The sequence below is a fragment of the Epinephelus moara genome, chromosome 11 (genome assembly GCF_006386435.1).
Source record: "Epinephelus moara isolate mb chromosome 11, YSFRI_EMoa_1.0, whole genome shotgun sequence".
In the NCBI taxonomy this organism is placed as follows: domain Eukaryota; kingdom Metazoa; phylum Chordata; class Actinopteri; order Perciformes; family Serranidae; genus Epinephelus; species Epinephelus moara.
Genome location: NC_065516.1, coordinates 1,345,452 through 1,369,487, shown reverse-complemented (window position 1 = coordinate 1,369,487; position 24,036 = coordinate 1,345,452). Strand labels below are relative to the sequence as shown.

The 24,036-nt window shown below is 38.9% G+C and overlaps 2 protein-coding genes across 2 annotated transcripts in view; one reads left to right on the top strand and one right to left on the bottom strand.

Moving 5' to 3' along the window:
- The window catches only part of zgc:112982 (uncharacterized protein LOC503771 homolog), a 17,558-nt gene extending 11,997 nt beyond the window's left edge, over positions 1 to 5,561 (top strand). The window contains exons 9-11 of the mRNA XM_050056982.1: positions 1,418 to 1,523; positions 1,619 to 1,736; positions 4,800 to 5,561. Coding sequence (XP_049912939.1) covers positions 1,418 to 1,523; positions 1,619 to 1,736; positions 4,800 to 4,813 — 238 coding nt within the window. The 3' untranslated portion in view covers positions 4,814 to 5,561. The remainder of the gene's footprint in view (positions 1 to 1,417; positions 1,524 to 1,618; positions 1,737 to 4,799) is intronic.
- A 4,770-nt stretch (positions 5,562 to 10,331) lies between these two features.
- lipib (lipase, member Ib) lies at positions 10,332 to 23,578 on the bottom strand. Its single transcript, XM_050056993.1, has 10 exons — positions 23,527 to 23,578; positions 17,385 to 17,776; positions 15,425 to 15,533; positions 14,882 to 14,983; positions 13,429 to 13,518; positions 12,556 to 12,723; positions 12,380 to 12,469; positions 10,981 to 11,089; positions 10,682 to 10,855; positions 10,332 to 10,416 (listed from the first exon to the last, which is right to left on the bottom strand). The coding sequence occupies exons 1-10, from the start codon at positions 23,576 to 23,578 to the stop codon at positions 10,332 to 10,334; spliced, it is 1,371 nt and encodes a 456-aa protein (XP_049912950.1).
- Between the last annotated feature and the right edge of the window lie 458 nt (positions 23,579 to 24,036).

Sequence of the window (24,036 nt, the reverse complement as noted above, 5' to 3'; positions counted from 1 at the left end):
TTAACTCTAATTGGCAACTGGGTGGCGCTATAACAACAGAAAAATGCTTCAAAATGGCTAAAATACAGCCGATCGCTGTGGCTCCCCCTGTGGACCAATGTTGGTGTTTTTGTTTCTAATGTTTGGTGTGACTAAGTCATGGTATGGTATGCTGCTGCAACAAGGGCGAGCCGCACCTTTCCCATGTGAACTACCAGTGCGCCCCACTTTTAAGTCAATACAACATATAAACACTTTAACTATCTGCCTTTCAACGTGCTACCTCAACTACTAATGTACAGTTTTAGCCCACTAACTATCCCACTATTGGCAATGGTACTGTTGTAATTTCAATAAAGCAATCGTACTATCAAATTCACAAACACTCTGTCTGAATACATTGCTCTTCTTAATGGGTTCAGTTGACTATTTAATCTGCAATTTCCTATGACCTGTATCCCAAACACACACCATGTGCAACTGTACGTGGGCAACTGTGCACTCAGTGGGTATGGACTAGTATAAATGAATTTGGGAAGTGAATTTAAAGAAATTGCTAAACGATGATGGTAGGGGAAAAGGTAAGAATAATATTTATATATAAACACATATCTATCTGATGAATATTTATATCACATACTGAAAGAAGGTTCACTTTCCTGAAGAGTGGAACAGTGGTCTCATTGAAATTGGAGAAAGTTGCCAATCTTAACAAATCTTTTTTTCAGCAAATAAAGTTTATGCAGATTTGAGGGTTATGTTACAATGTTACCATAAATCAAACAGGGACAAGAAACATTTACAAAACTTCGTAATGTGCTGATGATCCCCAGTGACTTCACAATTTTGTTACAAATAAAATTGATATGTGTTTTCCAATTTAATTTTTGGTCAACTAAAATGTCTAGAAAACAAGTGTTAGAAACTTGAAAAATTAGAAATATATCAAATTTGATTTTTTTTTTTTTTTTTTTTTAAAACATTTAATGAGAGCTTATTGAGTTGAAACCGTCTTGCAGCTCTCACCATTTCTTCATATGTGTTATTTATTAGAGTGTGTAGGTCAGTGTGTGATAAGATCATGTTGGTATCATCAGCAAACAAAATGGGAAAGGAAAAAGATCAGAGTACTTCTTTCACTACTGAATTTCATTACCTGCATGTTTATACATTCATGCTACTGTAAGTAAGTAATGTTTGTTTTTTTCATTTAGGGCTTTTTAAACTATGACAAAATATCAATTAATCAAGCAATCTTTTTGTCCCCAAATGGTGATTAGTTGCACGGCAGTGAAAAAGAAACAAGGGATAAAAACAGCTCACAAACAAATGATATAAACACAAAGTAGAAATAAAACAGGTCAGTAAAATGTGTGGTTCATTCACTAAGAACTTACTGACTTAAATCTTCTCTAAACTGTGCTCATGTTTCTGTCAGCGAGCTGGGTTTAGAGTACAGTGACAAGCACGAAATGTCTCAGATGGAAGATGAAGGATTCTCCAACTGGCCAGAGGAGCAAGGCAGGAGGCGAGAAGGCAACATGGTGAGAGTCAGAGAGATCTGTGACTTTTCTGCCATGTGATTCATCTGATTCAGACTGCATGTAAATTAATCTTAAACCTTTCTCTCTTTCTTTAGGGACCAAGGAGAGGAGGAGCTCCCTTCAGGCCGAACACTGCCTCCCAACGTAGGAACAATCGCCCTGTCAATCGGCTTGGACCGATGAGGCGACCGAACAACCGCAACAACCCTGCAGGTAACTCAACACCCCTTTCAGCTCATTGTTTATCTGTCTGAACCTTTATTGTCCTGGTTCACTCTCACCACTTTCTTGGCCTCATCTTCGGAGAAAGAGCTGTAAAAAGCCACCATGCACCACCTGCTCAGCAGCAAACAGCAGTCAGACACAGTTAGAGACTAGCCAATGAACATAGTGGAGCATTTATCTGCTAAAGAGACAGATGTTTCCCTCAGGAGTTGGCAAAGACCAAAAACAGAGCTAAAAGAGAGAATACTGGACTAACATTCATCGGGTGGACAAAGACTCTTAATGAATCATCAAGTTGCTCCATAACTGCTGGATGCCACTGTTTCCTTACATGTTCAACATATAAACTTAAAAGGTGATGCTGCGTCAGTGTTCACCGCCTGTTTCTTGCCCCAAGTGAACCCCAAGTGGTTAAAGGAAAAATGTGAAATACAAAAAAGATGTGTATTCTGTACTGATGTAATGAGGTACATTGCAAAGGAAAAGGTCTAATCTAAGAATCTAAACTGCATTAACTTTATGCATCCGCATCACTGCAAAGGAACCACGACATACAGTGTATTTTGTCATCTGCTCCTGTCCCGAGGGCAAGGAAACACTGATATACATGCTCCTGTATGACCAATAAACATGGCAGCAAGCTCATCGTATGTGTTAAAATAACGTTTTTCTTATTTTTTAATTTACAGCCTGCTCCTAATAATCAAATCGGACAACAGAAATTTGTCAAACTATAACATGATAATAATGATAACATTGCATTATCAACTGTTAAACTGAAATTTAAAAAGATCCACAGTGGGAGGATTTCGCTGAAGCCAGGATTTGATAAACAATACTTTCTAATCATCGCCCAGCTCCAGTCGTTCTCAGTTTGTTAATAATTTAAGGCTTGCAGCACAAAGCTTGCAGAAATCATCAGGACCCGTATTCACAAAGAATCCTAAGACTAAAAGTAGCTCTTAGTGACGTCATTCTAAGAAAAATCATAGAATTCGAGGAATTCTAAGATTTTTCTTAGTTATTAAGTTATTCACAAAGCATCTTAGGCCTTAAGAGAGCTCCTAAGGTGAAAAACTGTTAAGAGGAGGGAGGAGGACTTTTAAGAAGCCTAAGAGTGTCTTAAACAGAGAAGATGGCGGAAAGACAGAGAGGAAGGAGAGATATTCTCCGTATATTGAACGACAGTGATTTAATAAGACGCTACCGGCTTGATCGTGCAGGGATAATGTTTGTGGTTGACCTCATCAGGGATGAGCTTACTTTTCCCACCCAGCGTAGTAACGCAATAACGCCCGCTTTGGATTGCAGCACGTACCAGCGCTTCTCACACTCATCGCTTGTGCGTAAAAGGAGAGGGAACGACGCATTGATTTGTCGGGCAATACGCTCCCAAGTCTACCTCTTCCCTTGTGCCGTGATCCCGGGACCGAATTTCCCTCTTAAAACTCCTTTGTTCTCCTCCACGAGCTGTGCCAACAGCAGGCACTGCTCTTCTGTCCAGTTCGGCTTTCTCGTTCTTTTTTTCTCCATTTCATTCGTTGTTTTGGTCATTCTGCCAAATCAAACCGCTTTTTACAAGGAGGCCAGCAATCACAGTAATTGCTGACAGCTGAGTCTGCGTCCACCATTAATATCAAATAGATTAAGTAGTAAAATTACCAGCATGGCGAGTAAACATAACAATAAGCAAATCAATATAATAATCGGCATGTGAATGAGGTACGTTCAAACATTTTGAAGCTATGTAACAATTAATTTAATTTTGCTGAGTTTCATCATCATGACATAAAATTATTTTCACGATTACACATTTCTTAATACAGTCTAAGTTCTATGATCGGTTCATTTCACTGGGAGCGCTTTTTTTTTTCTTTTTTTTTTCTTTATTCCTTTTTGTAACAACCAATCACAGCTTTTAGAAGACTGCGTCATACCTAGCAACGGGGTCAACCACACCTACTCACTAAGATAAAAGTTTCTGTCCCCTCCTTGCTCAGAGTTGCTCTCAGAAACTTCCTGAATCACTCTTAAGCTAAGATTCCTTGCTAGGAATTTTTAGGCTGAGTTATGAGCTTTCTGAGAGGACTCTGAGAGTCTTTGTGAATACGGGCCCAGTATTTTATTTAGCCACAACCCAAACTATTGATACTCTGATTGGCAGCTCAGTCCTATGGAATGCCATTCAAGTCAGTATTGAACAAATAAATAAATATGCCTGTGAAATAAAGAAAATGGCTATGAAGTAAATCCTGAAACAAAACAAAAAATAGATAGTAAATATTTAAATAAATGTAAATATTAAAATATAAATGAGTGTATGTGGTCAGTAAATAAATAAATGGGGTTTTATTTTAAAACAGGATTTTTTTCAGAAAAACCTTAAATTTACCTCAGGGGACTTTAATTTCATAGTTCCACATTTATTTTGGGGTACTTCTTCTAATTCCACATTTATTTATTTTGGGGGACATTCAGTTATTTGTTTATTTAATTCAGGAGACTCACTTTCATTTCTTAAGGGGACTTTTATATGATATAATTATAATGCCACATTTATTATTTCAAGGAACTTTTATTTCATAGTTCACATTTTTTAAAATTTATTTTAAAACCCCATTTATTTATTTCATAGGCATATTTATTCACTTATGCATTTATTTATTTAATAGTGACTTTAAAGGTATTCCAGTCCCACCCTGCATGCAGCTACTATCTCAGGCTCAGTGTGACACATTTAGTCAGGTTTATTCTGTGTTGAACTCTTTTCGCTCCCGTTGTGTAACAGACTCTTTACTCTGGCAGCTTTGCGTCTAGGTTGGTTTGGTAGCGGAATATTCCCCTTGACTTTTGACCTGCTGACACGTTACTGTTTTAAGGAGTGTTTCCCCGCCGATCAGCTTCTAATCATACCTGAGCTGGTCCAAATCCCATCTTCTCACCTCCTCTTTCTCCATTCACACCAGTCCAATCCTCTTTTATTATTTCTGCCTGTGACCTGAATTTCTCTGACCTCCCCTCTGTCTCTCTCTTTGTGTTTTACATTCGTAGGTCCTAACTGGTGATCGGACACAGGAAAGTATCCTGTTTTGGATGCTGCTCATTTGTTGATGACTTTTAAAACTGTTTGTCAAAACCTGCCACCTAAAAGGATTTTGTCTTCTTCCCTGGCTGAATTGTTTTGATTTTTATCAGCAGCACAATGTTGTTGTTCTAACTGTGAAGAAATCTCTGCTGTGTCAGTGTTCACCAGCGGGGAGCAGCAGACTAACTGATAAGTTTGATTAAGCTGAAAGATGATTCACATTCTAAAACTTCTGTACACACCTGCTCTGTCCTTCTGTCCATCTTTCTTTGTGTCTGTCTGTTGTTGTTTTTTTGCTGTCTATATTTTCACATTTGACACTTTCCCATGTAGATGATGTGGATGATTTCTATTTTTTAAATGAAATGGTCGTCATCTATTAGGATGATGTTGGTTTAAAATGTTGACAGCTGTATCGTTGCAGATCTCGCTGAAGCACAAGGTGACATTAATAAAATGCACGATGCTCATGTGAAGTTAAAGGACTTTAAAATGACTGTGATTTCCTGCCGTCAGAACATTATCACATCCTTCTGCCCAGTTATCAGTGAAGTACACATCCCTCGTGACGATTTAACTGCTTGTTGATAACTTAGTTCTGTTGTTAATGTTATGTTTCTCCTCTGTCTCAGTTTCATCACATCTGTACACATTATACTTATGTAACACCAGCCTCACTGTCAGTGACATGTGGCAGTGTCCATAATAAATAAAACATTTGACATCTTTATTTTGTCTGACTGTCATTGTGGCATTTCAAAGTCAAATGCTTATCTTATAGGGAGGTAAACTGGTTTTGCAGAAACATAAATACATAAAGCTTACTTTCCGTGTCACTTATCAAATATAGATTACTTTGCAACAAACAGTGACAGTAAATAAGCCTTTTTATCACTTATAACATGAACCTGAAATATTGTTATTTCTATTCTACCTATGCTTTCTCTACTGTCGTCTGAGAAAAAGGCCTTTTGTGCAGAATGTGACAGTCTTAAATGCTTTATTTTGATCCACGTACACATGATGGAGTGACTGAAAGAAGTGTAAGGATGACTGTGAGGCTCATCTTGGAGAAACCAATGCAAATATTCCATCATGATCTACTGTTGTAGTTTAAATTTCACACTTTGAAGTGTCATTTGGAACAGCGTCTTTCTTGTATTTATCTAATTGTATCAGGTTCTTTTTTCAATCAAAGGGAAATCCAGAAACACAAATTTTCCTCTTACCTGTACTGCTATTTATCAGTCTAGATTGTTTTGGTGTGAGTTGCAGAGTGTTGGAGATGGCACCCAGCTTGTGATGCTCAAAGTGCCAAAAAATACATTTGAAAACTTTAACAGCAATGTCACTCTTCTGAAAACCTTAAACAATTACTCAAGATAATCCTTAATCCTTGTGAGCAGTTTCATGTAGGAACTATTTTCTTTCTATTGAACTACAGCTGCCAAACATATCACTATGCAGAAGGATGTGTGCATCTACAGCTAGCACCACTGAGCTATAGCTAACATTACAGCTCAGCTGAGGAGGACGCCATCAATGTTTATACCTTGCGCTGTCATGATCACAAGCCTCTCGTCCATGAGCAGATGCACACTTCCTTCTGCGCAGTGATGCAGTTCATGATTATTATATGATTATTATATCCATTATATTGGAGAGAAGACAGACATCTCTACAGCCGATATCTCCAACACTCTGCAACTCACACCAAAACAATCTAGACTGATAAATAGCACAACCGGTAAGAAGAGACATTCACATTTTTAATTTTGGGGTGAATTGTCCCTTTAAAACACAATTTGGAGATAAAACATTTTTCTGAACCACCAAGAAATCTAAAATCTATATCTTTTGAAAACCATTTTGCTGTATATTTAAGTTTAATTGACCTTTAGCCGTTTGTTTAGCATGCCCAAGGATGTTTTAGCATTAAACGTTTATATAACATCATGATAACAACTAAAAGTGTCGCTGTGACATCTGAGCTAACAGTGTCCTCTGATGAAGGCCACATGATATGGCTGAAAGCCCTGGAAAAACCTTATTAGTGAGTGTTGTGATGAGATTGTTTTGTCATTTGTAAGATCAAAAATGTGTTTTCAAGCATAAGAATTAACCCCAGGAGTCAGTTTTTCTATAGAGCTTGTAGCAACTGCAAAATTAGAACAAATAGCATAAAACAGATTCTGTTTGATTAATGGGTGTGAATATTTGTTAGCAATTGTGTGACGAGTAAATGTTTTTCACTCTTAGTAAACGTCTGAGTGTTTTATGTATATGTGAAATATGTAGCTGACGTCGCCTTACAAACACCTTAAAAATGTTTCATTCTTAGGGCCTGCAGTTAAATCCTGCTTTTCCACCTGTAGGCATCCGAAAACAGCTGCACACGCTCAAACTTTGAGTTCAGTTTACACCAGACACCTCAAAAAATACACATTACTGTCAAGTGAATATTTATTTCAATCCACAGGTGAAAATACATCATAAAAAAAGACAACAGTTTAGGCTTTCAACACTGAGACACATTTTTCATGAGTTACACATCTTTGTATTGGCTGCTCAGTTACAATTAATATTCACAACATGAAACATTTACTGACACTCAAGTCCCTAACATGCTCTTTAAACATCTAAAAGATCAATTAAAGTAAGTCCCTAAATTCACAAGCTACAAACATTTCCTCATAGCTACCTTTGTTTTCAGAATAAAACACAATTAACAGCTTCTCACAGTAATACAGCACAACTGTAGTACAACAGCTTATGACTGGTTTTGTTTTGCTGTGGACAAATGTCATAGCAGCGTCACTGTTAAAGCAGCAGCTCTCAGCCCCACTGAGTGATTACTTGTCTTTAAACTGGTCTCTTAAAGTATTTAAATTATATTTGCAGCATGAAAACAGGGAGAGGGTTGAGAATTGTTGGTTAGAAGGCACACACAGGAAATAAACTGCATTTTCATTTGCTTTTGTAACTGCACTGAAACTGATCAAAAGTAGGAAATTTAAAGATTTCACACCCCTTTTGTGGGACGAACGGCAAACCCCAAATGTGCAAAAGTTTTCCAGTCTTGAAAAATCAAGAATAACAGTTTATCTTAATACATTTTAACATTATGTAATGGGGATCCAGTTTTTTCTGGTAAATAAGAATTTATTGTAACAGGCTTTTTTTTTTAGGGAAGAACTTACCAAAAAATTAGATTGCCCTTAAAGTCTAAAGGCCCTGACACACCAATCAGGGGTCGGCTGTTGGTCAATGTCAGGTCATCTGTGACCTGACATTGTTTCTCAGGTTTCTCCCCCTAGTTTTTGTGGTGTGTCCAACATCGTTGGCACTAGTCGACCCTTATCGGCTGTGTTTCAGCCAATTCAGCATGTTGAACCTGCATCGGATCTCACAGAGTATGTTAGTGAATGAAATCATTCTGACTGACAGTTCAGCTCAGTGCACGTGAAGAGAAATGCAAGTGAGGAAAGTAAACAAATGGCTAAAGTTAAGAGGGAGTGTGATCAAAAACTTGTTATATGAGGTGTGATTATCCTTGACCCATCGAGCTATTTAGCAGAAATAATTTGTAATTGTGATATTTTTCAGTGACGCACTGTAAATATCAGGTTGTGTTGTTAATGTGCTATATTGCGTCTCCTGGTTTCCCTTTTTGAATGAATACAGATGACAGCCACTAGCTGGTGTGGTGAGTTACTTCCTCTCACACAGGCACAGAATGTATGCGCTAGTTGGCTCTTGGCTGTAATTTTTCAGTGTGCTCAAGTCATAGATTTTAACAATAACTAGATATCAGATGCCAAGATGGCGCCTATTCATTCCACTGATGTTGCTTGCTTGGCGCATACGTCAAAAAAGTTTTCTAGTTTCCAGTTGTGTGCAGTTAGTGTTTTTCTCGCTGGCTTAGTCTGTGAGTCCCTGCTCAGCTCACAGACTTCGCATTGTAATGACATCACAGATTTTTAAATCACTTTTCTCAACTCGAAAGTTTTACAAATATAAAACCACCATGGATCAAACATTCACAGTAGAACGAGTCATAATTGACCTTGTTTGCAGTATGAAGTGTCTTGTCAACACTTTTAAAGATGTGTCTTTTGTAATGGTGGTCTACCGGCCGCAGGAGATTTTTATGCTGCAATACTGCAAGTGGCCACTTTTAAAACATTTGCTGCAATGCTGAGCAGTGTTCCTGGGCGCCTCATTCAAGCGCAACTTTTTGGCTGTGACACAGGAAATTAGGGGGCGACACAATAATCAGCCTTCTTTCCCACTAGTTCTTGGATGTCGGTTTGGTGTGTCTGGGACTGAAGTCCAGCATATGAATAGTTTAAAACACCCTCAATTCCAACATGTCAGAAATCAAAAAGAAAAATTAAAGAACAATTTTTTTAATCAGGCCTTTATTTTTCAAGTAGACATAGTTTTTAAGTTTTAATCATTGATTTTCACATTATTTTTTATCCCTGGTTTTTGTTTTGTTTTGTTATGTAGCTGTAACTTTTGGTCTTGCTCAATTTTTGTTTTTGTTTTTTTTAATATAAATGCTTATCAGGGCAGAAATTATAATACATTTTATTTATTTATTGTAAATATAAAAAGGTACCTGCAGAACATTACTTTTCAATAAAACAAAATCACTTCTCAATCACAAATTAAAACCTTTTGTTAAAGCACTTTATATACCTTGTTTTGTTTTTAAATAACCCGTTTTAAATTTCCATGATAAAATTTTGGCTCTGTTGCAAATGCTGCAAATACAACATTTAAGTCTGAGAAGAAGAAAAAAGCAAAATAATGAAAAGGTTTTGTGAATGTTTTGTAAATCCACTGGTGTCGGAAGCCCAATTTTTTTTGTATTTCACTGTCTTCCTGTGAAAAACCACATGGCTCCAAATACCAGCTAATCCAAAGAAATTTTAAATGGTTAATTTGTCCCACAGAGAAAGGAGTATTTTCTTAATGCTTCTAAATATCACCACATGGTTTTCATATCATATTTATCAACAATGAATACAGGATAGATGTGTGACAGATCTGTAGTCCTGTCAGTTTCACTGCAGTTACAGGTTAAATGTATTTTGTAGTATAAATGCAGCAGAAATAAAGAGAGATTCTGAACACTGATCTCACCGTGTCGTCTCTCCTGCAGCAGCTTTTCCTTAACCTGGTTAAAAATCTCGTTGCTGTGTTTCCTGATCTCACAGATAAACACTCAGCTTTCCAAAAATCCCATCAGCACCAGCAGAGACAGATGTGTTTCAGTCATATGTAACAATATGTTCCAGTAAGCAGGAGTGATCCACAGCACCAGTCGGTTTGTAATAACCCAGTGAGGAGGCTGCAGCTCCACCTGAGGGGTCCTCCTGGAGGTCCCCCTGGGAGACAGGAGACCCTGTAGCACCCTGAGGACATCTGGGCTTGGGTGAGTTAGATGTGTTTCCACGATAGAAAAAGAAGAGGTGTATCTGTTTGGGGAGTCAGAGGCGAGAGTTGCAGGGTAAAGGTCGAAACGCCACCTCCATGTTCTCCTCCATGATGATGTCAAAACGGCACATTAAAGGCCTGACGGAGAGGAGAGAGCACTATTAGGTGATTATTCAATTAGGTGATTGACAGAAAATTAATCAGCCACTATTTCAGTTTTTCAAACCTGGATCCTATTGTCTTGTGTTTTTGTGTCTAAATTTGGTCCAGTATTGAGAGAGTGTGCTTGAGAATGGTTTGATGAGCATGTGTGGGTGTACTGATCACAGTATTTGTACTTGTAAAACAACAACAGCTAAATGTCTAAAACTGTAATGAACAGCACTGTGGGTTCAGGACTGACCTCTCAGGACGCTCCAGCGGTGTGAAGCGTATTCGCAGCAGTCTGATTTTGTAACGAGGGCCGATCACGTTGCCAGTGTTGACGCGCAGCGAGATCTTCTGGACATGCTGTAGATCATCGTCGAACTGGGCCAGCAGCCGGGTGGAGGTGTACTGCTCAAACCGGAGGAGCTTACTGAGAGCAAAGAGGAGGAGAAAGGTAAAGATATTTTATTTCAAAGCGAGATGTGTTAAACTTCTGCAGACTGATGTCCCAACAGGGAAACTTGTATTCCACTTTTCCATTACAGACAGACTTACTGGTCTATTCGAGCCTCTGTGAAGTTTCTTCCACTGTGCAGACGGATGTAGACGACCCCCCAGCGGAGGTACTGGTTCCAGGTCACCATGTCCACTCTGTAGCTCAGCTCTGTCACAAACAAATGACATAAATTCACCTCCATTGTATTGAAGTAGAAATCTCTGAGGCAGATACATCAAAACAACGTCTGCATAGCTAGATACCGCTGGAGTGAGAAAATGTGCTTTTGTAATTTGGGTGAACTGACCCTTTAAGAGGTTTTTTGCCTGTTGTAATCATTCCTCTGTTCATCATACTGGCCTTTAAAGATCCTGTTCTAATGCAAATAGGGCAAAAGACAAAATCCACAGTTGTCCTGTGTAAAAACACTGCATCTGAAGTTTGTCAAATCTCGCAGATATTTTCCAAAGTTAGTTACTTTTAAATACAAAATACCTTCTCTGGGTGTTCCTGCTGAGCTGTACAAGAGTGAGACTAACACTAAGAGATTTTGCCATAAAATTGCAGCAGCTTTGGAAGATATCCACTTGATTCTTCTGACAGTGAAACTTCATGTGGGCTTCAGCTGAACTTCAGTGTTTTTACATAGAATCAGGACTGTGGATCATTTTCACTGAAGGTGCATTTGAAAGATATCTTTTAATGGTCAGTATGAACAGGAGGAATGATTACAGCAAGTAAAACCTGTCTCAGTGTACGTAGAGGCACCTGACTATTATTTTAAGATGGACTTGTGCACCTGTTCTTTAACTTTAAACTTAATGAGCAGAAAAAAGCTGCTGCACCACAATCAGTGACTCTAAAATTTTGTCCATCGGACAGCAGCTGGTAGAAAACTACATGATTTGCACTTATAAAGAGAAGTGGTGGAGGACGTTTTAAGATCCTTCACGTAAGTAAAAGTACTAACACCATGCTGTAAGAACACTCCATTAAAAGTAAAGTCCTGCCTTGAAAATGTGGATTAAGGAAAAGTATGTACACATAATCAGGGGGCTGTATTTACAGTATTAAAATTAAAAAAAAAAATTTAAAAAAAATCCTAATTGTTAGTTGTTAAATAAAGAGAAAAATAAGCTATAACCATAAAACTTAAGTAATTTTATCGTAAGGAAAAATGACTTAAATTAAACATACAAAACAGATTTTTTAAGATCTTCTTATGTTTTGTTTGCAAAAATCTTGAAGTAAGTAACTCCAGCTTTCAGATAAATGTAAAGGAGTAGAAGCAGAAAGTAACATTAACTGTACTTAGTTACTTTTCAGCACTGATAAGAGTATGACACAGATTGGTCAGCATTTAGATTACAGCTACTGCAATGCCATTATCTCATTGTACTTCAGTAAATCTGCCGTGTGAATGCTGTATGTTGATGAGACTTTCTGCGTCTGACTCACTCCTGTAGGGCAGCGTGGCCGTGGTGCTGAAGAAGACTTTGGTCTGTCCCAGTTGCAGCAGAGTCTCTCTCCACTGGCTGACATCATAACCTGCAGGTGAGACCACACAGGTGATCAGACATGAAGCCTCCATCAGTCACAGCAGGAGCTCAGACTCTACACATTTGCCCACGTACCCAGCACGGGGCAGGACGCAGGTTTGAAGGCCTCACACTGCAGACACCGTCCCTCCAGGAAGTCGCTGTAGGACGAGCACGGGTAACCTGTCAGGCTGCAGGTCCGGTTCAGAGAGCACAGGAACAGAAACACTGAGCGCTGGTGGTCACACACAAAATAAGATTTACCTGTGGAAGACAAAGACAATGCTGCCGTGAGCGTGTGTGCGTTAACCCTTACAGTCCCGGGCTAAAAGCTGCACTTTGTATCACTTCATATTTTCAGCATCTCAAAATCCATTATCAGCTCCAAACATCATTTTATTTTTCAGAAGAATATTTATTTTTAGTAAGTGATTCCAGTCAGAATTTCTGATGTTATATAGAATTTAGGTGAGTCTAGAGAAAAAGCTTCAAGATGCATTTTAATAGAATTTTGAAGGTGTCAATATAAGATAACTTATTACAGAACAGCAACACAACTAATCAGCCACATCTGTGAGGTTTTTTGGTAAAACTGACAACTCTCAACTATTAATTATGAGAAACAACCTCATAACTAATGAATAAAACAGGTGAAAATGGATGAAGTGACACTGTAAGAAACAGTAAGAAAGGTTTACTCAAAGCAGCCTTTCCTCAGGTTTTAATCAAATGAAACCATGTCACTTATTTTTCTGGGGTCAAAGGTCAACTATTAGACTGTGAATTATTTACAAAAACAACATAACCAATAAATAGCAGGAAACTATTGAGTGAGCTCTGCAGCCTCAGTTCCCATAAAGGAGAAAGGAACACAAGCGAAGCTTAATGCTCACATGCTACTTGTGTGTGAAAGGTTTCTGTGTGTGTGTGTGTGTGTGTGTGTGTGTGTGTGTGTGTGTGTGTGTTCACCTGCAAAGATGGTTTTAGGACACCCTGGTTGGTCGGCTCCACCGTTGGCATAGAAGTCAATATGACCATGAGCTCCATTCAGTCCGAATGCTGCACATGAAAAATACAGAAAATACAGATTACAAACTGAGTTTAACACCGACTGCTACCACATGTCGAATCATCGCACATCATGTTATCATTGTCTCTTTAATATAGATTTCTGGCGGGTGATATGATACAAATATTTTATCTTTTAACCTGCAGATTATTACATTTCTCAAGACATGACCAAAACGTTTTTGCCATACAAAATAAAATCTTCCTATGGAGCTGTTAAATCCTCTGATTCTGGCATGGCATCCTCACTCCACCTTGAGAAACTATGTATACTATTGTTGAAAATTTAACAAAAATGTCAAATATATAAAACGTCCCTCAGAAATATGTATCAGTTTTGAAGGAGTACTGTGGGAGTCATGCAGGTATAATGCAGGTGTGTTTTTTAATCATATGTACAACAATTACAGAGAAGCAATCGCTGTCAATGAAAACTATAACATATAAAATATAAAATACAATATATATATATTGCTTATATTGTGGGGTTCGGGGGGCACAAACAACACACAACAGTAGAATTACAAAATTATAACAGATACATTTTTTTTATGTACAAAAGAAAAAACTGAAGCAGAAAACTGTTTTACCATGTTTTTTCTTCTGAGGTTTAAGATCAGAAAGTCAGAATTAGTTCAAATATGACTTCACCAAATCAACAGGAGCTGTTTTATTTTATTAATTAAAACAACATTAAAACTTTCCACTGAATCACCAGCTGATGAAATCCTTTCTGAGGGACGTCAGCTGTTAATGGGCAGGGCTGACAGTGTCTTTAATGCTAAACTTATTTTGTTGTAGTGTTTAGTTTCAAAACATTAACAAAAAATTTTGCATTTGGAAGAAATTAGGCTATTATTTAATAAAAGACCTTACTGTGCCACTGTATGTTGATGCAGATATTTTTGTCACTTTGCACACAGAAAACAAATCCATCATATGAGAGCTGGCAACCCTGACCGGATAATGTATGGTATTTCATAAAAGGACGATATTTTGGTTTATGACTTGAGGAAGTTATACAATTTTTCCAGTTTTATTACCCTGTCATGCCAAATGTTTGGCCCAACCCTCATGATAACAAACGTCTTCTGGCAACACATATAATACCAAAAGAAAATATCAAACATAAGATTATACACATGTCTACATCATTAATGATATGTTTATATTCAAGAGTTAAAAAAACTTGTGTGTCACATGGAAGACAACAGAAACAATCTGTTTTTAATAAGCTTGCTCTGTGTCTCTGCGTTAAAGGCACAGTAACATGTTGACTCTAATGTGTTTAGTCTCTACAGTCTGTTGTCTGTCATGTTTAATTATTAGCAGTAAATGTACAACAGATACTCACAGTTCATGTCTGTGTGAAGTACGTCCACAAACATGGCGTCTGATGGGTCCAGCCTCTCCTCTGGTGTGGTGCTAGTGAACATCGGTCCTGCTGGGTCCAGACCTGGTGGACAAGATGTTCTGAGGGTCAACTCAGGTTTTTTTTAAACCTCAGATTCTGTCATCGAACCCAGCTGTTTTGATTCAAGTTTGTTTTTACAAGATGTGTCTGCATGTTTGAGTGATGTTTACAAAAATGTAAACCTCATTTGGCAGATTGTGAGTAGCACCACAACATGTAACCTGACTACCTTTACCAGAGTTGTTTGCAATTGCTATATAAGGAGGAACATTGTGCAGCCCTGCTGTTTTAATAACAGTCTTCTAACTGTGCTTTGCATAGTTTTCTGCATTTGCTGTCACTCTGCAAATAATGTAAAACTTAAAGATTTTGATTTTGTTAAACATTTTAAACGTAAAATTCTCCCCCCTCAAACTCAGTACACTTAACTCTCCTCTTTGCTTTTATTCTTTTAATTTTCCCGTATGTTCTTTTATTCATTACCTGTGATTCGTCCAATCTTCCCCTTCAGGTTTGCTCCTACAAATCCAGCCAGGTGAGCTCCCAGACTGACACCGATGAGATGGACTGAGCTCAGAGAAGCTCCTTCCTCCTGCAGACGCACAGTAATCAAAAAACCCACCGTCACATTGAGGTTACAGATCAAGTTATCTCTCTCTTTATGTGTCTTTAGCTTTCATCTTACTGTTCATGCATGGATATAAAATCTGTGGTGACCACTGGAGGACAGTAGCAGATTAAAGATGCTCTGTGATATTGTAGAAACTTGCTGGGGATGGGTCTAGCATTTTTAAGACTTATACTTAAATTTAATACCTCTTCAGCCAACAAAAAGTACTTTTACTCCTGGTGGCAGCTTAGAGAAGGTTTTGAATCAGCTTTAAGAACTTTGTGCTGGGAAATATGATTCACACACAATATGATTTAACACTTAACTAAACAAAAACATTTAGAAAAAAAATCAAAATTTCTAAGATTATGTGGAAAGAGGGGAACACTGGGAAAGCTTAGACTCATGAAATTGACATATTTATAGACAGTGGCTTTTGTTTGAGCTGTTCTAAATTTATCACTAGATGAGATGCGTAAAGACCTGGGCCACTTGAAACTGTTGAAAAAAATTCTGACCTGAACTTTGGCAAATGTAGGCTTTTTGTCTGCTTCCCCTAAAAAACCCTTCAAACTCTCAGTCAAGATGTCAAGAATACAATGTCAAGATGAAAAAAGATAAGTGTTCCGTTTGTTTAAGGTAAAAGTTTGTGTGATGTCTGTCTTTAAAGCTGTGAATGGGTCCAACAACCACCGACTTTAACCCAGGAGGCCGGTGTTCACTTCCTGTATAAAAGTAAAGCCAAACCCTGTTCTTTTATCCTAAACCCAACCATGTGTATGTGTCGTTGAAGGAAAAAAACATCTCTTTCACGGTGGTTTGCGGACAATGTATCCATGACTGACTGTAAACTGGCAGGACACTGTGTGTAAACTGTGGGTAAAAACCTCAGGTGAGACGCATTCTGAATGAGCTGTGTACGTGTATAAAGAATGCTTCTAAACCTGAACAGTATCAGCATATCCCACATCTTCATCGGAAAATGGTAAATTTTAAACATGTAAACGGAATTTGCAGTTTACACGACCTGAATCAAATTCAGAATATTGTCAAATTGGGAAAAATAATGGAATATTAATATGCATGTAAACATAGCCTGTGTCTGTCTGGAGCTCAGCAGGTAGTTTTTTTGGCTGAAAAACTTTGGAGGACAGAAGCTGCCAAAATAAAAAAAAGAAATAAATGACTTGATAAATACATTAATATGCCACTGAATGTACCAAAAATGTTATTGAAATGTATGTATTGAAATGTATTTACTTTTTTATTTACTTTCCTTAATTTTCACTTTTATTTATTTATTTTTATTTATTATTTTCTTAAATGTATTGATTTATTTTATTATTTTTGTTAATGTATTTATTTATTTTATAATGTATTTGTTTATTTATTATCGTCCCTTTGCATTTCCCCTGTTTTTCCATAAACCTATTTATTTCTGTATTATTTTCTTTATACATACAAAGGTAAATAAATAAAATAATAAGATAATATAAGAAATAAATTAAAAGCGAAATATCAATTTATGTCACATTTTAGCAATTATCTAATGCTGACATTTGTTTTTAATATTATAGTTGGTACACTTGATTGCATTTTTTATTTTTAGAGTGATTCAAATATTTTTGATTTTGGCAGCTTCCAGCTCCCATACTGCTGCTGGAAATCCTGAGACTGAAACAAACAGTAAATGTGGTAACAAAAAAATAAAAAAAAAATAAAAAAAAAATAAAAAAAAATTCAAAATCAGCATCTAGAAGAGGCTTAAAAAGCTCTGTAGAGCTGCAGAGTTGTTGATAGTTTTTGTCATACTTAGTTACTGTAGTGTCTCACCTGCATGGTCATGATGAAGCCGGTCAGGTTGTAAGCCGCCTCCCTGCTGTAGCTCACTGCTGTGAAGTAGTTGAGGTTGGCTGCCCCCCTGTTCCAGTCCACCACGATGACATTCATGTCCTCCTGCTTGGCCAGCAGGTGGACGAGGTGGTCTATCCAGATGGGGGGCGCTCCAGTGGGCCTGTAGCCGTGGATGATGAAGGCGGTGGGGCGTGACAGGTTGAAGAGTGGCTGGGTGGACAGGTGGTGGTGGTTGAGCTCGCGTCCGCAGTCAAGGTTGGAGCGGGTGTAGAGCAGCAGCCGGACGTACAGGCTGGTTCCCATGAAGCAATGGGACAGGTCGAGGTCTGTGAAGTTGTCGCAGGACTCAACCGTCCCACTCTCCTCCTGACCTGAGAGACATTTCGTGTCAAAATTTAATCATTTTAGTTGTAGTTTTACATGCCTACAGGACAGAGAAACTTAAGTCCAAGAATCTGTGTTGAATTTTGAGAAAAACCCTCTGTTCTCTCATCAAACACTAGAAAAGATAAGAAAAGATGAGGGAAATGTCTACGTCCATGACACTTGATTTACACAGTGAAATAAATCCTCTAAGCAAACATTTAAACAACACTTTTTTATGCACTCATTAGATATTATGAGCACTTGTTCTTTTTCAAGATGATCCATCCATGCTATCCATATCATTACTCCACAGGTGTGTCTTGGGAGGTCACAATAAAAGGCCACTCTGAAATGATCACACAGCACAATGCCACAGATGTTGCAAGTGCTGAGGGAGCGTGTTATTGGCAGGCTGACTGCAGACCACCAGAACTGTTGCCTGTGAACTGAAGGTTCATTTCACCACCGCCAATGTCGTCTCCATGAATATGGCAGTACATCCAACCAACCTCACAACTGCAGACCACGTGTAACCACACCAGCCCAGGACCTCCACATCCAGCATGTTCACCTCCAAGATTGTCTGAGACTTAGCCACCTGAGCAGCTGATGCAACGGTTGGCACAACCAAAGAATTTCTGCACAGACTGTCAGAAACTGTCTCAGAGAAGCTCATCTGCACGCTCGTGTCCTCACCAGGGTCTTAACCTGACAGCAGTTTGTCATTGTAACTGATTTGACTGAGCAGCTGCTCAACTTAGATGGCATCTGGCATGTTAGAAGTTTTCTCTCCACAGATTAATCCCAGTTCACACTGTGCTGATGGCAGACAGTGTGTATGGTGTTGTCCAGGCAAGCGGATTACGAATGTCAACATTGTGAACAGAGTGGCCCATGGTGGCGGTGGGGTAATGCTATGGGCTGGCATAAGCTACAGACAACAAACACAGGTGATTACATTGATGGCAGTTTGAATGCACAGAGATACCGTGATGAGATCCTGAGACCCACCATGACCTCATGCATGACAGCATGTCGCAGGGATCTGTACACAACTCCTTGAAGCTAAAACAACGTCCCAGTTCTTGCTTGGCCTGCATATTCACCAGAAATGTCACCCATTGAGCGTGTTTTGGATGCTCGGCATGTTGGCGAGTTGGCGTGCATGATAGCACTTTCTAATTCCTGCCAGTATCCAAGAACTTTTCACAGCCACTGAAGAGGAGTGGGCCAGAAACCAACAACCTGATCAACTCTGGGTAAAGGAGGTGTGTCCCACTGCATGAGGCAAATGGTATCATACCAGATACTGACTGATTCTTTGGGGGCATATGGGACCAAAAAATGCACCTCTGTAGAGCTAGTCCTGTGAAATGTCAATAAATAAAAAAAAAATTAAGCACAAACTTCACATTTTAGAATGGCCTTTTATTGTGACCATCCCAAAACAAATCTGTGAAGTAATGAAACTGTTTAATCAGCACCTCAATATGTCACACCTCTCAGGTGGATGGATTATCTTGGAAAAGAAAAGTAGTCATAGTATTGAGTGTATAAAAAGCCTTAGCTGTTTAACTTAAACTGGTGAAAAAACTGAAGCAAAAATAAAAGTCAAAAGTAAATGTATTTATGTCACTGTGTATATGAAGTGTCTTGGATGCTGAAATTTCCTTTATCTTTTCTTATCTGTTGTTTTTGATGAGAGAACAGGGTTTTTCTCAAAATCTAAATCTCAAACAGTGTAATCACTTTCACTTACAGCTTGTTTTTGTTGGTGTGTGTGTGTGTGTTACCTGCTACATGTGTGTGTGTTACATGTTACAGTTATATGTATCTGATGTGTAATCAGCTTCCAGATGCTTACTAAACATTTCTACAGACTGTCTCTGATTCTCTGCTACACAAATGTGGAACAAATTGGCAGAAATGCTAAAACTTGAGACAGTGCTACTTTTAAATCCACGCTCAAGACCCATGTGTTCACCATTGCTTTTAATCTACTTTCTTTTATATCATTTTGTTGTTTTATTGTATTTAAATCCACATGTTTTTGTTCTATTGTTTTTTTTTAAGGATGGTGCAAACTGCATATCTGCATAAGTTGAAAATGTTTCCTGACAGACTGAGCGAGCCTGCTGGGTTCTTTTGTAGTTTCCATGGGTTGGTCATCACCTTGACATGACAAATGAATTTGCCCTTGACTGACAAAACTCAGATCTATTTAAATATATGACAGAGGAGCTACCTAATACGACAAAAGCAGCCAGACACCTTTCAAATCAATTCAATTTTCAATTAAATTTTATTTATAAAGCCCAATATCACAGATCACAGTTTGCCTCACAGGGCTTTACAGCATACGACATCCCTCTGTCCTTTGGATCCTCACAGCTGATCAGGAAAAACTGCCCCCAAAAATCCGTCTTTTAAAACCACCTTAACCCTTGTTGTTTATCACGTTTGTTGACATGTTTCACTGCCTGACCCAGTTAACATCACCACACTTTTCATCCCCCATACATATGTAAAAATCCAAAGTCTTGGTGCCATCTGACTGGAAATACTAGGATCAGTTCTTGTCTGGTAAGTGACGGTCAGACCTCTTTAGCTCTATGATGTAGGATTAAGCTGGCAGTCCAGTGAACAGAGAGTCTCTTTAGCCTATTTAAAGTGTCTTTAGCCTCCATACTGTCGCATCCACGTGGTTGTTTTCTCACCAATTAATCCCCACTGACTGTCTGCTGTATCAGCAGTAACCTTTTTGTAGGTTAATGAAAGACAAAAGGGAATCCTCCAACAGGTCCACTGTTTGGAAAACATTATCAACATCCTAACACAGACACGTAGCTACCTAAGAAACAAAGGGGGCTTAATTAAATAAAGAAAAATAATTGACCCGATGCGGCAAGCAGCATCTTCAAAGGTATTTTTGTGATCTCACAGATGTCCACAATCTGCCTGGGATGGTAAAATCTTTGAACAGGTTGTTCTGCTCTTCTCCTTCACCTGATGTATGTTAATTCGGCCTGTGGCAAGCTTGGGCAGGTGGAAATATTGGATTTAAAGATTTGTTTTGTCCTGGACAGACATTTCATCATTCCTGGCAGATGTCTGTTAGATTATTTAAATACTTTTTAGAGGCCTGAATTAGTAAAATTATCTATTAATGCACTAGAAATCAAAATATTAGGAAAGAAACACCACTTTGTGGAGCAGCAATATGTTTCATCTGCTTTCTCATCGTGTTAATCATTTAACCACTCCTCAAACACGACATATACCCCCACCTGCTCTGAGTCCTTACAAGTGAACAAAAACAGCAATTTTACTGTAACTGACTCTAACTATGTTTAGGATTGCTCATCTGTGTTCACACTGACCCCAAAATACATTTTAGAGGTGCTGGGATTGCGTATGAATGTAAAGATGCTACTGGACACAGTGCAGTTTGAGAAGAATGTAACTCTGGACAAGTAAAAATGTTTCACTTTGTTTCCTGACAGAATTTTAACCCATGAATCCAAAATAAAGATGTTTTGTTTTTGTTTTTGTTTTTTGTTTTTTTTAAATCACATCTTTTGCTGATTGTTAATAACATGCCAGTATCTGGCCCAACAATTACAAAAAAGCCATTTTGCAGCTTATTCTTAATGGTAGTTTGTCACTTCCTGGAAAGAATAAAAAATGTTGATGACTAATAATTTCGTTATGTCCCTTCCCATGACTTCTGCCAGGCGTACAGGACCTACGAGCTAGCTCGCAGTTAAGGGTTGTTGCTGTGTTTTTGGTTGTGTAAACTCCCTAGGTTACTGCTGATAATAGAACAGCATCGGTGCGAAAGCGTAATGCCCACCCTTCCTTTGGTTAAGGTTTATTTCAATCCAACCAGAGTTGGTGATCGTTGGAACAGTGGAAAGATGAACCAAGATGGCTTTTGTGAGTTTTATTTAGTTTCTGTTGCCTTTGAATGAAGTGTATTTCACAATGATATAATTAGAGCCCGTTTATACGACAACGATTTCAACTGAAAACGGTAAACTTTAGTTGCGTTTTGGCCAATCGTTTACATGACAGCGGCGTTTTGGGCGCCTGAAAACACAACGTTTTGAAAACGGGTTCCAGAGTGCAATTTTTTGGAAACGGCAGCGTCTCCGTTGTCATGTAAACTTGCAATATGCAGTTCTTCTGAAAATGGAGACTTTCGCACATGCGCATTACGGTTCCAGTCACTAGGCATGCGCGAGAAAGTCGACTGTCGCAACAACAATGCCGAGCTCTGTTTGTGCTGCTCACCCTGTTGAATTGAAGTGAAGTGTAGATCTGTTACTGTAGCAACTCCACCTCGTCGTCCATCCAGACAAAGTTATCTGTGCATGCTTTCGCCATTGTGACTTCTTTGTTTTGGTTTGTAATCACCGCGTTGTAGAGGAAGGCGCTCCAGCGCAGGCGCATGGCGTCATGCCGTGGTGTTGCTTTGCAAATTTACACTGCCACCCATTGGCCTGGCGTGTATACTACAGCGTTTCCAGTAGATTTTGCAGCTCCGTGTGAACGGGGATCGTTTCAATAACGTCGTCATATAAATGCAGAACTTTTTTAAAACGCAAAGGACAGACTTTTCCATTTTTAGAGAAACCGTTGTCGTCTAAACAGGGCCTTACTGTTTTTTTTAAAAAAAGGAGTCAGGTGAGTTTGGTGATGGCGATTTTGGTGTTGTTTTTTTTGGCTAAACTTAAGGATCTTACTCTTTGACAAAAAGGTCGACCTCTGTAGTGATCCTTTCCATAATGTTGTCAGACACAATCTGAGCCTGTTAGTGATGAAAACAAAGACTTACAGTGGATGTGAACTGACAGTGCAAACATGCCTCAAGTGGTTACATTACTGCCTGTTTTGGTCTCGCTCGGTACTGGACCAGTTTTAAACATAGCTGTTCCCGTTAGCCACTTAGACACATCAAACATTAAACATGGGGGAAAAAAGCATCAAGCTGGAAAATGACCAAACTCAACATTTAATTAGTGAGTTTTAAAGGTGCTGATTTTTTCTTTACCTTCGTACACAGCCAAGCTAGCTGTTTCCCCTGATTCAAGTCGTAATGCGAATCTAAGCTAATTGCCGCTCATCTCAAGCCCCTCCCTCTTCTGCTAACATCACTGTGTCGTTGCAAACACGGCTGGTTTTTCTAGCATTTAGCATCATGTCTTCCGGTAGTTCCCCCATGGCGGGTGGCGATTCCCGCTCTGCAATTAGCACACATGAGTGCGACACTGCCCTCAATAGGATCAGGCTGCTATAAAAAAAACACCTCATCCCCTCACCACCCGCCCCACCCTGTGCACAAGAGGGTGAAAACAGCCCCAATCCAGCAACACATACATTGGTCAACTATGAATAACTTATGACTGGCATGTGTGTGGGTGTGTGTGGGTGTGTGTGTGAGAGAGAGAGAGAGAGAGAGATGGTGTATATTTACTTTCATACCACCACACAGAAACAGCAGGCTTTAATATACGCTTCAAAGTGGAGCAGATGGAGGGGGGTGCTTTTAAATAATCTGTTCCTTCCTACACTTCACTAAGCTGTTTCTGTCTGCACTCTCACACACACTTTACTTCTCATTTTGTGGATATTCATAGTTATTTTTTGTTAGTTCCTTGCAGGATTAATCCCTCCGCCAAGATAAGAACTGTGCACATTTGAGCATAAATTCACATTTTCCTTGATGAGTAAAAAAAATAGTTGCTTTTCTTACCTTTGCAGAGCACGAGGAGAGCCAGCAGACCCAGGAGCCTGCAGGGCAGCATCCTTCCTACAACCACAGAGACACAGAGAGAAATGATGGAAGTACAGACAGTGAGAAAAGAAGCTCTGAAGGCAGAGTGAAGGAGGGAGGGACTCTCTGAATGAGGGAGGGAGGGAGACACGGAGGGAGGGAGGGAGTAGAGGTGTCCTCACCTACTGTTAAGATCAGTTTCTAGAAGACTGGAGAGGTAAAGAAGAAGGGAGTGGTGCCAATCTAACAAGTAGACATTGAAGAAAGGGAGTGGACAGGAATAGTGAAAAGTTAAAGATTACTCTGTCGTTAAATTCAATACCAAGTCCCTCAGTAACAGAGGTTTCCTGTACCGACTTTGATCATTTTGTCAATAGCGCCGTAGGCTCGCTGCGAACAACACTTGACTCTGTAGCTCCTCTTAAAAAGAAGTTAAAAAAGCAAAGAAAGTTCACTCCTTGGTATAACTCTCAAACCCGTAAGTTAAAA